General features: G+C 41.7%; 1 protein-coding gene across 4 annotated transcripts in view; it reads left to right on the top strand.

Annotated features, from left to right (window-relative positions):
- Positions 1 to 12,769, top strand: part of ptprub (protein tyrosine phosphatase receptor type Ub) — a 133,817-nt gene that overhangs the window by 107,995 nt on the left and 13,053 nt on the right. For 2 of the 4 annotated variants that reach the window (XM_028424917.1, XM_028424920.1), the window contains 7 exons: positions 792 to 815; positions 1,223 to 1,377; positions 1,880 to 2,067; positions 6,727 to 6,799; positions 6,909 to 6,985; positions 10,358 to 10,394; positions 11,279 to 11,376. In XM_028424917.1, coding sequence (XP_028280718.1) covers positions 792 to 815; positions 1,223 to 1,377; positions 1,880 to 2,067; positions 6,727 to 6,799; positions 6,909 to 6,985; positions 10,358 to 10,394; positions 11,279 to 11,376 — 652 coding nt within the window. The remainder of the gene's footprint in view (positions 1 to 791; positions 816 to 1,222; positions 1,378 to 1,879; positions 2,068 to 6,726; positions 6,800 to 6,908; positions 6,986 to 10,357; positions 10,395 to 11,278; positions 11,377 to 12,769) is intronic. The other 2 variants (XM_028424918.1, XM_028424919.1) reach the window with 2 other exon arrangements.

The raw sequence follows: 12,769 nt of genomic DNA, 5'->3' as shown, positions 1-12,769 counted from the left end.
GGCTGCCCTGCATTGTTTTCCTTCCCTTATGGTGCACCAGGGGACCAAACAACCCTCATCTGCAGAGCCTATCTGAGTGTGAAGTATTTAATTAAAGGCGGATGCAATTCAATTAGCCACTTAATTACGCACACCAAGCAGAGGCCTGACCCTTAAATGAGATGGTAATTGGGAGGGAAAAGGTGTGCATTTAGAGATTATTAGCCAATGATCCCACAGGTCTGCAGAAACTCATCTGCACCTCTATACTCTCAGCCAGAGCTCGAGTCCTCTGATTCTTAAATAAGGCTTAACCTGCCTCACTTAAATAAGATGTATTGAAATCTAAAGAACCTCATGAGCCAAATGGGAAGTTAGTCAGAGCTCCAGCAGTCATTATTTAAACTGCTGACACAGCGTTCAGCGTAGTATTGAATAATGTTGATTGTGATAGTCACCACTGCTCTGCCTGGGTTCCCCTCCTAAGCCACCATGAATTTCAGTCTCTGAGAATTGATTGCTAAATTTGCTGTGACAGGAAGCCACATGGTCCAGTCCTTGAAGTGTAACATTGAGACATATTCGATTGAAAGAAACACACGTTTTTTTCTTTACCGCCTCGCTGTGATTTGGTTTGTCAGCACCTGCTCGATGCGCTCGCATGTGTCACATGGCCGCCTGCGCAGCTGAACTCAGGAGAGGATGCTTCTCATTTTCACTGTAATCAATGCATTCTGCCCTCAGCTGACATTGCTTTCATCTTACATCTTTTTCTTGATTTTTTTTTCCTCCTCCTCCTGCACTCTTGCCAGAAGGGACTACTACTCTTATTATCCGTAAGTGACCGTGCTTTTCCATCGTTTTGTGATCCATCACACACACGCTTTGCTCTGGCTGTCAGTCATGACTTGTAGAGGAAAAACAGTCAAGCACTTGGTCCTCTTCTCAAAAGATCTGTAATTTCTCATTTTTTTTCTCTTCACATGGTTCTTTACTTAAAGGGACAGTTCAGCAAAAATCAATATTCTTTTTTTTTCTGTGGCCTGCATTATTCTGTGTTAGTTGTAGAGTATTAAGACACAGATTTCAGATCTCTACAGAGTAATGGATCCTCGCCAGAACTTTGATTTGAGATTAATACTGTGCACTGCAGGCCACAGAGAACATTTTAGCATTGGATTTTGGAGTTAACTGTCCTTTAACTCTTTCGGTCTACCCTGTGTTGCCCTCCATCCTCTAACAGGAAACCAGTGAATATGAATAAGACGCCCATCACCTACCGGCAAGAAAAGAGCCACATGGGCTCCATGGAGCGCAGTTTTACAGACCAGAGCACCCTACAGGAGGATGAAAGGATGGCTCTCTCCTTCATGGATGCACACACTTGTGGGACACGAAGTAAGGAAAATGCACCCAAACCCACAAACCTACCATAGCTACACAAAGGAATTTTAAACTTACCTCACATCCTTCCTCACTGTATAATCTAGTTGGCTGCCACTCAAAAATGTTTCAATCAATTTCAAAGATACTCATCATCCTGTCTGAAAACATCTGTGTGAGTCAAATATTCATTGTCTGCAGCTGATGCACAAAGAATCTGACAACACTGCAAAAAGAAAGAGAGAATTGCACAAGTGAAGCAACATGTCAATTTGAGTGAATCAAAATAAATTGCTCTAATATTATCAGTATCACAGACAGGAAAAGAGGCAGTTGTTTACTCTAAAGTTTGGTTTGTTTCCCTGTTATTTGGGAATATTTGTGATTCTAACAAGCATCTGTCATCCCAAATAAGGCAGAAAGCTTTGCAAAAGTTGGTTAATGTTTTCATTCATAATCTATGGTTCAGAAAATATTCATCTCCACTAAAACTGCAGATGTGCCTGTGTCTTTTCAGGTGATGCCCGTAGTTCAGTGAATGAGGCCAGCAGCCTGCTGGGAGGCTCCCCAAGGCACCAGTGTGGACGTAAAGGCTCCCCCTATCACACAGGGCAGCTTCACCCCGCTGTCCGAGTGGCTGACCTCCTCCAGCACATCAACCAGATGAAAACTGCCGAGGGCTACGGCTTTAAACAGGAATATGAGGTGAAAAGGCCTTATTACACTGTGTCCTTACACTCTGACATTACAGGACAACATATGAGAGACAGACAATACACCAATATGGAAGGGACAGTAGTACAAAGTAATGCAGCTGTTGCACTAGTTACAGTTAGAAAGAGGGGCTGTGTGTTAAAGTAAAATGCCTGCATTCACAATAGAAAACAGCATTATGAGAGTTGCTGTTGCTGAGATGTTAAGGTATGATAGAAGGCATACATGAGGCACATTAGGCTGTTTTGATACACGGCATGCTTAAGAATGATGAATGTGATGAATGTGGTTGAGTTTGACACTGACTGTGATTTGAAGTGTTTCTTTCTCTGGATGTTAATTTTTATAAGGCAGAGCTGCCAACAATAACCATCAAACACATCATCATTGCTTGTCTTCAGAATGGATTTCTAGCTTCAGCTTGTGTGGCTTTACAACTCTATTAAAAAATGCCTGTGTGTAGTGTGGAGGCAGAAGCAGGGACTAATTCGCATATGAATATTTGCACATACTAAATGAAGCAAAGATGTGAACTTATTGGGGTTTCCTTCTTTTCTCCTATTCCCCTCTAATAATATTGGCAGTGAGTATGTCGGGTAATATTGTATCAATCGAACCTCTCATGTTAACATCGATGTGACAGGAAAATGTTACTAATGTCATGATAAAATAGTCAAAGATGCTCAAACAGTGCAGCTCCACCTGCAGTGATCTCTAGGCGTCTGTCTTGTCTTGTTGTATCTGTTATGTGAAAGCTAACAGAACTCTTCCATCCATTTGAATCATTTCTTGGCATCATAAGTGAGTTGAAGTCACAGCAGGAAGCTTCTTCTTGTATGGAGGGTTTCCAGGTGCTTCCTAGGCAGCGGGAAGCCATCACCTCTTGAACATCCTAGTTCCACACTGATGCCTCTGTCAGAGGGGGGGGGTTTGACCTTAATTGGCAACTCTGTTTGGAGAAACTTCTAAACTTGATAGATGTGTGTGTGTGTGTGTGTGTGTGTGTGTGTGTGTGTGTTGTTTGGGGTGTTCTCAAAGACACCCAGAGGAGCTGAGCTTGTGTATGTAGCGGAGGTTAAATAACTGACGACTAGCTCCACATGTAAGAAACAACACAAGTGCTAACCACAGAAAAGGTGAATCAGTGTGACTACAGTAAAGTCATCAGTGAGAACAATCATGCAGTTATTATATGTCGTGAGTAACTGCTTGCTTTAAGAGGGTGTGTTAGCTCCAATAATTCTTGTGTGTGGGAGGCCATCAACCTGACATTATCCACACACCCTCCTCACCACCCACTGAAATTAATTACCAAGGTTAAAAAGGCATCTGGATCAAACCGTCGCTGTGCATATGAATAAATCATCCCTGTTAGGGCCCAGAGATGTCGGTGATGGCCGGCCTGATGAGGTTAAACGTCTCTACCTCTAACTAGTGAGTCTCCTGTCCACTGTTAACAGATTGTAGGGTAGCAGTGAGAGGGAGGAGCAGCCTGGGAAAGTGGAATAGGGAGGGAAGAAAGATGAAAAGGTGCAGCAAGAGACTTGTGGGAAAAGGGAGGATGCTTTGGGCTGTTACTCTCTCTGACCTCCAAATAACCATCTTCATTTCCAGCATCAATGTCAGTATTTATCTCTCATACAGTGCAATTTCAATTCTCTGTCATTTGTGGAAATAACAGTCAACACTGCCATGAACAAGCATGTTGTCAAGTAGAAATACAGCACTATACACAGCATGTAAATACAAACGTGCATTTTGTAAGTATCTACACATTATGCAGTAACAACGAACAGGATTAAACAGAGCTCGTGTTACATAAAAATATTCATTAGAGTCATGTATGTCTATGTAGAAAATACTTTTCATCACTGCACACATTGAATGTGTCCAGGCAGACACGGGTGTAACAGCTACAGCTTGTATAATTGGATGGACACAGCCATGGAGGGAGAATTCTATTTATTTATTTTTCCACGATACACAGTGGGGTTCTGATTGAGCTGTAAGTGTGGACATGTTTCTTTTGTGAATCGTTGCATATTTCCCTCCTGCTGGTGCAACGCTGTCTCTTGTTGTATGATTCAGGGTGTGTAATGAAGGACCTAGATCTCTGTAAGCTTCTCCCCTGTGAAACACTTGTGGCTGAGAGCTGAGCCCACACCCTGGGGAGAAGTCCATCTCTGTCACCCACGGCCTGTGGTGTTCATGGAAAAGAGAAAACATCTTTTGTCTGTGCTTCATGGTTTCCCCCTCTGGAACTCTGCTTGTAGACTCATTAAACTGTCCCTCACAGGCAAAACACACTCCACTCAAAAAAATCAATACACACCTCTTTTTTCTCTCTCTCGCTCTCTCTCTGTGCTAACAGTATGTGTTTTGATGGAGTGTCTCGCTATTATGAAGGAAAATGATGAGGAGTATCATATTGCACTCCCCTGGCAGGTGTAGGTTTTATTTCCCTGAGGAATACCTGTGTTCTGTAAAAAAAAAACATTGATCAAGAATTTACAGTGAGCTGTAAAGAGGCTTGTATGTGTGGCAGCTGCCGCCATATTCCCACTGCAGATACAACAGTGGAGCATTACTGGAGAAAACTTTCACTGTGCTACCTCTTTGCTCCTTGAGGCTGCAGAGGTTAGGAGGCATGATGGACTGTTGCAGCCCTGGATTACTAAAAAACACTCCCTAAACTCATGCTACATTTTTGGTAACATCAGTCAGGCTTGTTTTGTTCTATTTTTTGATGAGGAAATTCTGCCTGGTTTCTGTAGAAGTTTAACATGTCTGACATTTCTGATTGGATTTTGTCTGAATGCTGTTGGGGGGATTATGAATCTCATCACTGAGAGATTCATGATTCACCTGCATCCTAAAAATTATGGAGTTAAAAAAAATGACAGGTCAACGTAACACAGCATTAGTGAGTGGAAATTGAGGACATGTCCGCCAGGGAAGGGAAACAAATAATGGAGATAATTAAATCTGCTGAGATGTTGGCCATGTTAAAATAAATAAAAAAATGATTTAATGTGCAATAATTCAGGTCTGCACTTAACTGCGTCATTATTTCCTTCATCTCATTTAATTTATTTTATGCTATCCTCTTAACCCAGCCCACAGATCCCTGAAGGTTTCTAATCAATCCTCCACAGGTCTCCTTTGTTTTGCTTCCCTTCAGCAAGCTGCTGTTCTCTCATCGTTGTTTTTTTCTGTTGTGTACTTCCTCTTCCTGCTTCTTTATACTCTCAAGGGCAGAAAACAGGAATGGTAGGAGCACAGAAAGCAAAGAGCTCAGGGGTCTGGTGTCAAGGCAAGGAGCAAGAAAACGATGGACAAGGAGAACTGAGATGAAGAGAGGGAGGTAGTGATGGATTCAGAAGGACGAAGACAGACGTAAAAGAGGGAGCACATGAAAAAGAGGAGAAGAAAGTGAGGAGGAGGATGTAATCCCAAGCAGGATTTGACTGGTTCTTGGCTCTCTGTGGGGGGAACTGCATTGTAATCCCCCTTGCTCAACATGCAGACATGGGCAGAGTTTCACCAAAATTCCCCTAGTGGCTGAAAACCACTGGGGGTGGACTGGTATGCACTGTATCTCTGAGGGTGTGTTTGCAGGCATAATTTGGCCCCAAAGTGACTTATGAGGACATGAGAGAGTGAGTGCTTTCTAGTGCATCCATGCAGACATGCAGATGATAGGGAATGGAGGCTGTTACAATAAGGCTAAGCAGCTATGCAGCAGGCAGGTGGTAGAAAAGGGTTTCTCAACAGGGGTGGGACTGATGCACTGTACACTTTCAGTCTGTCATCATAACACATGACAATATGCAACACAAATATTGCTCTGATAAAATCGAAAACTAGCTTCTGCATAGCACACAGTACATGTGATTGTGTTTGTTGTGAGTAGGGATTGTGTTTGTTGTTTCTTCTACTGGACAGTGAGGTTCTAACAATCAATTAGTGTGTTGTTGCAGTGGTGCAGCAGGTTTTATTTTCACCCTCACTGCAAACTCTAAACAGTCCATTACACTTAAAAGAATACAATGCAGAAAAATTTGTCATTGAAGTTAATAAGAGAGAATACAGAACACCCAGCATTTTCAATTTTGGCAGCTTATACCAGTTTTTTATGTATTAAATAAGAGATAGATTTACCAGACCAAATATTATGTTAATTTGGCTCATTACTTCTTGTTCCACTCATTGTAACAGGTGTAAATTAAACACACTGGCTGCTGAAATAAGGCTAATTATTTGCTTAAATCTTAGAAAAGCTAAAAACATAAGCCTTTCTTTTTCTCATTTTCTTTCTTTTGTAACCTTTAGCTTTAACAACACTAAGACCTTATATTAATATGTAATATTTCAGGGCTAGCTAGGCAGCAACTGGTTCTCTGGGATCAAATATAGTGCTCTTTTGTTTAATTACACATTGTGCATAAAGCAACCAAACGCCTCGTTTTACTCTTGATGTGCTGATGGTGGTTCTTATCACATAATAACCACACAATGCAATTTTCTTTTTAATCAAGAGAAACAAAACAGAAGATGAGCTGAGACTGTGATTATATTTATCTGAGATATTTGGTTAATACGTAACCTTATACCTAAAATGTGTAACAAGTGTCTCTTTTATCTCTTCAGAGCTTCTTTGATGGTTGGGACTGCACGAAAAAGAAGGACAAAACCAAAGGGAGGCATGACACTTTGCTGGGATGTAAGTAATCATGAAACATTTAATCCTGAGTTTTAAAAATAAAAAAAAAGTTGTTGTGACTGCCTTTTATCTCAACATCCCTTTGCTCTTTTATTTTTATCCGTCTCAGATGACCGCCACAGAGTGAAGCTCCACCCTCTCCTGGGAGACCCGAACTCAGACTACATTAACGCTAACTACATTGATGTAAGTCTAATCCTGTCTTCCTGCCTCTGTTCGATATGGGATACAAATAGCCTTTGCTGACTCTCTATCTCTCGCACCCTGCAAAGCCACAGTCCATCTCTCTCATTCCTGTAAGCCCACCAGTCTGCTGCCCCACTTTCACCTGGGAGCTTTCATCCAATCAGACACCCCCTCCTAGCAGTGTTTTTGCCAGATGCCATGTTTGTCAATCGCTGCACTGGATCCCTGACCCAGACTGCCTCTGCTATCACTTTTATTAAAACAGAGCAGAATAAATGCATTTAATGCCTCGCACAGGAGATGAACCTTTCTGTAAGATGCTACAAATCCCCCCTAAATTAAATAGACATCAGTGATGTTATTCAATCTCTGGATGGGCCCGGGAGGAGATGATATTATGCTCCACTATTCACCTTAACCGTTCACACACATGCAGCGCCACGGTAACATTCTCACTGCTCATACAAAATACATGTATATGTTGCTAATGTGTCTCGCACAGTCTCATTCATGCGTGTTCTCATTCATAAAAGCCAGTGGAGGCTGTGCTCAGCAAAGAGAGGTGCACGTTTAGGCGGCAGCAAAGTTATTAATGAAAATTTGAACAAATAGAAACCTTCACTTTGCATTAATATATCATTGGGTTGTTGCTATTCATTTGAGGAATGTCAAGGCAAGTCTGATAGGATTTCTTTATCTCTCTGGATTTATTTTGCATGCCACTCATTGACTGTAAAGTAAATATGGCTCTCTGAGAAGCTCAGGCAGGCTGATGTGCTTCTGTTTGTAGTTGATAAGAGGTTTGCCTCTGACAAAAAAAGGCATATAATATTACTATGTACATATGTTGAATGGATTTTGTGTGGACTGCTCCTTTCTGCCAAATTGTATCATCAAAATGCTTGACACTGTGGGGCATTTTTTCCCTTTCTCTTTTATTTCTCTGTAGAGAAGGGCCAGTGGTGAGATGCTTTTAGATAGTTCATTACAATGAGAGGGCATTAAAAAGCTGCCCTGCTGTTAGGCTGGTAGCTATTGCGAGGGTCTGCATTAGTGCTTAGGGCACAGAGGTGTAGGCATTAGAGGGAAAACACCACTCAGCAGCCACTACAGTGTCAGTGTCAGTGATGTTACTCCCTGACAAGGCTGACCCAGCGATCTGAATTGTAACTACTTAGCCGCAGCGGAGCATATTTTGGACAGCCTGTGATTATTTCACCAGAGGTTAAACGGAGAAGTTTTTCCTTTCCATTCTCTCTGTTTCCTGGTTTACTGTCAGAGGATTTGCTTTGTTGTGGGGCAGCTTGTTCGAGGAAGCACTTTGCATATGTTAACAGGTTCTCGCACCTTTTGCAAATGGAGATCAATCCGGCGCATCATGGGTGTTACTAATTTACATTTTATCTGTGCCAAAAGAGTCTGTCAGCTCCTTCCTGACAGATGTGACACGGATTCACAAGAGAAAGCCTACACACAAACGCCTTCACTGTCCTGATGAGTAACAGTACAATATTAAAAAATTGCATCTTTAATGGTCCTAAAATCATTTCAGTCAGCTTCATATTAATAACAGTAAATTTAAACATAATACACATAATACACAATACAACATTTCTGCCCATTTTGGTAAAGAAACTATAGAATAAACTTTCATTACAAACACAGCTGATAGATTAAACATGAGCAAAAGTTATGGCCTTTGGTCGGAAATTACATAAACACACAAAGCTCGGTACTGTGCTTACATAAACCTCCCACCTGTCTGAAACCATAACTCGCTGCTTTCATTAACTAGCCTATATGTCTTCTTTCTCTACTCCCCATCCCACTTCCTCGACCTCGGACCCTGTAGATTCGGATTAACAGGGAAGTAAGTACTTAACTATTCGTTCTTCTGCCTGCCATCGCTCTACTTTTGCTATCTCCCCCTCCTTCTTTCCACTTCCCTCTCCTCTTACCACTGTCCTCTATCCACAAATGCTCAAAGGTCAGAGTGTTTCACGTTTGTCTACATTTGAGAGAACAAAAAAAAAGAAAAATGCCCTTTTAGCAAATGCTTTTGACTGAACACAAGGAGATGTGTCCTCTCCGGATAGAGGACCCTGCTGTCTTTGTTAGTTCTCATAAGTGGCCAAGAATCAGGAAGTTTAGTTTCCATGACAACTGTTTTAAGCGGAGGAGTGGTGGCATTCATGCTGATAGAGTTTGGCCAGGGCCTGAGGAATTGTGGATAGCGGGCCTCACAGCACTGGTCATCCATCTCCATTTCAAACATGTCCCCCTCCCGTTTATCTGACTGGATGCAATTTTGCTCAGCAATCCATCAGCAGCGTGGACGGACTCGACATATTCGGAAGATGCCCTCTGCAAAAAGATAAAAGCTGTTATCAACAGGGATTGCTGCATCATACTGATTTGATGAGTGCTGGTTGGCTTCGGGAGTTTTATTCTGATTATTCCTGGCCTGCCTTTTCCACTCCATCTAAGTCATGTAATTAAGGGAGCCTTCCAGCAAACAGTGAGCCATGACATCTGTGTGGTCTTCCAGGTGATGCTTTCATACAGTCTCAGAAACAGGTGTCTCCTTTACCCCGAAAGGTTAGCCGAGCTCATCAAATTCCCTCAGGTGGTGGTTGTGTTTATCCCTCCCAAGGTTGTAGAGGTGACATTTCATCATCCATTCATATTCACCTGCTTACCATTATGAAAATGTCTATCGTCTATATCAAAGGCCGTCCCAGCCTTGGATATAAAGGTTTCCAGAATACTTTGCTCGACGGATATGATTTTGCTGCATTGGCTGTTTGTGTTGGTGTCATGTATTCATATGAAACCTGTGTGCGAGCATCACATGCCCACTGTGTCTGATTAGGGACAGCAGTGGACAAAAAGATAAATGCAGTTTTGTTTGGTCAATTTATCAACCGAGATGTAGCACATACTGCATCTTCAGTGAAAATTTAGTTGTTTTTATGAGACAGCATGGAGAGAGAGAGAGAGAGATGGATAAATAAATCAGACACCTGAAATTAAAAAATGTGCGGCTTCAGTTTGTTTTTTTTTTTATCACATCTTTATTAATCTGTCACAGCATTGTTCAATGAGCTTACAGGAATACCTTTTTCAGGGATTCATCAGCATCAGTTACCTCAGCTGCTCAAAACTCTCTCTCTGCAGGGCCACTGAGGGCAAAGACATAGTTGGGAGTCATTAATACGCCAGACGTTATACATTTCACAGTTGCAGAGTGGGTCAGTAGGAGATCAGAATGCAGAGAGGAAGAGGGAGGAAGAGGGTGAGACTCCCTCCTGTACAGCTGTGCCTGAGGCGCAGATGGCTTACTCAGCATGTCATCCCTCTTCTCTCTTTCAGGGCTACCATCGATCCAACCACTTCATCGCCACTCAGGGTGAGTATCCCAGCAAGGCTATGGTGTGTGTGTGTGTGTGTGTGTGAGTGAGTGGATTCAGTATAGTGAGTACCTTTGTTGCAGTATAATAGATTAAAGATGATCCAAACCAATGAGCCTACTCATGCTCAGTCCCATGCCAAATATCCTCCAATTGTCACATCCAAAGGTGATGCTGTGACTGTCAATGCGTGAAGGCTGTGTTAGTGATGTCACTGAATTAATCATGAGAGGGGATGAATAATTGAACACATTAATTATAGCTTCTCAATCTTTTTTTGACATGCAGAGTGATGGGTTCAAGAGAAAACCTTTAGTTCACCCTCAAATACAGAATTATTCTGGCTCTGTATGAGAGCCCTGTGGAGAGTCTGTTTCCAGGGACCTCCCATCATAAAGGCTATTCTCATCTGCTTATCCTGCACCAGCACCTCCTCTCCCCTCCTGTTAGAGACACATCGAGAGGGACATGAAACTTGGAAGGAGGAAAAAAATGTCAGATGTGTTTCTGAGTGTTTCATTCTGACGCGATCCTCCTTTTAAAGCTATATCTTGCTTCCTAAACGCCTCCTCCTCCTCCTCCTCAGATGGCAGTGAGTGACTGGTGGTCCCCCAGGCTTTCATCATCAGCTACTGCCATTATTTTGTCACCCATTGCCCCCTTTCCCTCCTGCCTGCCTGCCTGGAATTACCAATAACTTTATTGATGGTACAGTCTTGAGAGATCAGTAACCTGCTATCTGAGGAAGGACACTTGAGTCGCAATAATACTGGATTTCACAACAGAGAGAGAGAGAGAGAACTCCCTTATTGAGAGGACAGGCTTTGATGCTGCTGTTTTTGTCTCCTGCTCAGTTATTTCTCTTCTCTCTTCCTGGCTGTAGGACCCAAGCAGGAGACTCTGTATGATTTCTGGAGGATGGTGTGGCAGGAAAATTGTTTCAGCATCGTCATGATCACTAAGCTGGTGGAGGTTGGCAGGGTAAGTAAAGTGCCCTCCCCCTTCTCCCTCTTCTGTCACCACATAGTTCTCACAAACAGAAAACATTCATCACAGGGGAACACTTTGGAGTCTATATGAAAGGCTTTTATGTCTTTGATAAGTGACATCTGTGCATTTACTGCAGGTGATGGTATATTTTATTTACATTGTGTGAAGCCAAGACATTTATGTCAAAGAATTTAGGAAATAATCTTTGTTTGTAAATTTATGGAATGCTATTTATGTGCTAAGCTACAGCAGGCAGTCATAGCTTCTCTTTCTGCACAAGCTATTCATCATCTGCATCTGTTTCAAGATTAAGATTAGGATTAAGATCTCCAACTTTGTGCTGATTTTGCTTCTAGCAGTGAGTATGTGAAGTGAAGTTACTGGGAGGTTTCAGTTTGTCTTTGTACACTGTTGTTGAGTTCTCTATCTGCTATAACAACACTGTGAAATTGCAGTTTGATTAGCATAATTTCCACTATGATTATACTGTAGACCTCATAAAATCTGCTGCAACATACTTGTGCTGTATACCATCATATTCAGGGCTGCATATCTCCGGTAAACTTTGTATACACTACTGTTATAACCCTCTTCTCATATAAATGGAGGTTGTATAAATTCTACCATAAGTAGCCCATCTTTGTGTGAAGGCAGGAGAAACGTATTACCTCAGTGGATAGTTAAAATGACACCATTTTTCTAGCCCTTCATCCAATTTGGTTCTCCATCCTAACAATTCTGGGAACAGTCAACAAATGAGAAGTGGTCTGTGCAGCAGAATCCAAATAACACCTCCATTAAATGAAAAAAATTACCTCTTTTGTAGACAGTATTGGTTAAAAAAAAAGGAAAAAGATTGCTGCCCTCCTGTTCATTATGCTGCCCGGCATTATGTGATTATTGTGCTTTTCTTCTCTTTGCCCTCTGAGATAAAATATCAGCAGAGGAACGGGTTGTTTTTTGTTCATTCGTGGCATTTGAAGTGTAACCTCTACATGTTTTAACTCATTAAATTTCATGTCTGCTGTCTCTGTTCTAGATAAACCAAAAAATGTAGCTATTATTTTTTTTTACTGTGATTACTTAATTTGAGTTGTACACAGGTTGTATTAATTATTGTGCCTTCAGTATTTAAAGTATGATGATGAAGACCTCGATTTTAATCCAGTCAGTGTGTGAAAGGATTTTAGATATAGCCATCATGTATATAAACAAATAGCACTAAAGATGACCATCCAAATATATGATCATTTGTTTGTGGTGACACTGATTTGGTATTTGACAGCCCTCACTGCCACATTATTACTGCACAACATAACCAAATAAGCTGGGTTAAAACAACAGAGACAGCACAACAACATATTAGGGAATATCATGTCAGTTT

Source organism: Parambassis ranga, chromosome 16 (genome assembly GCF_900634625.1).
Source record: "Parambassis ranga chromosome 16, fParRan2.1, whole genome shotgun sequence".
NCBI classification, from domain to species: Eukaryota; Metazoa; Chordata; class Actinopteri; family Ambassidae; genus Parambassis; species Parambassis ranga.
Note: the sequence above shows the minus strand (reverse complement) of the source record. Positions and strands in the feature narration are given on the sequence as shown.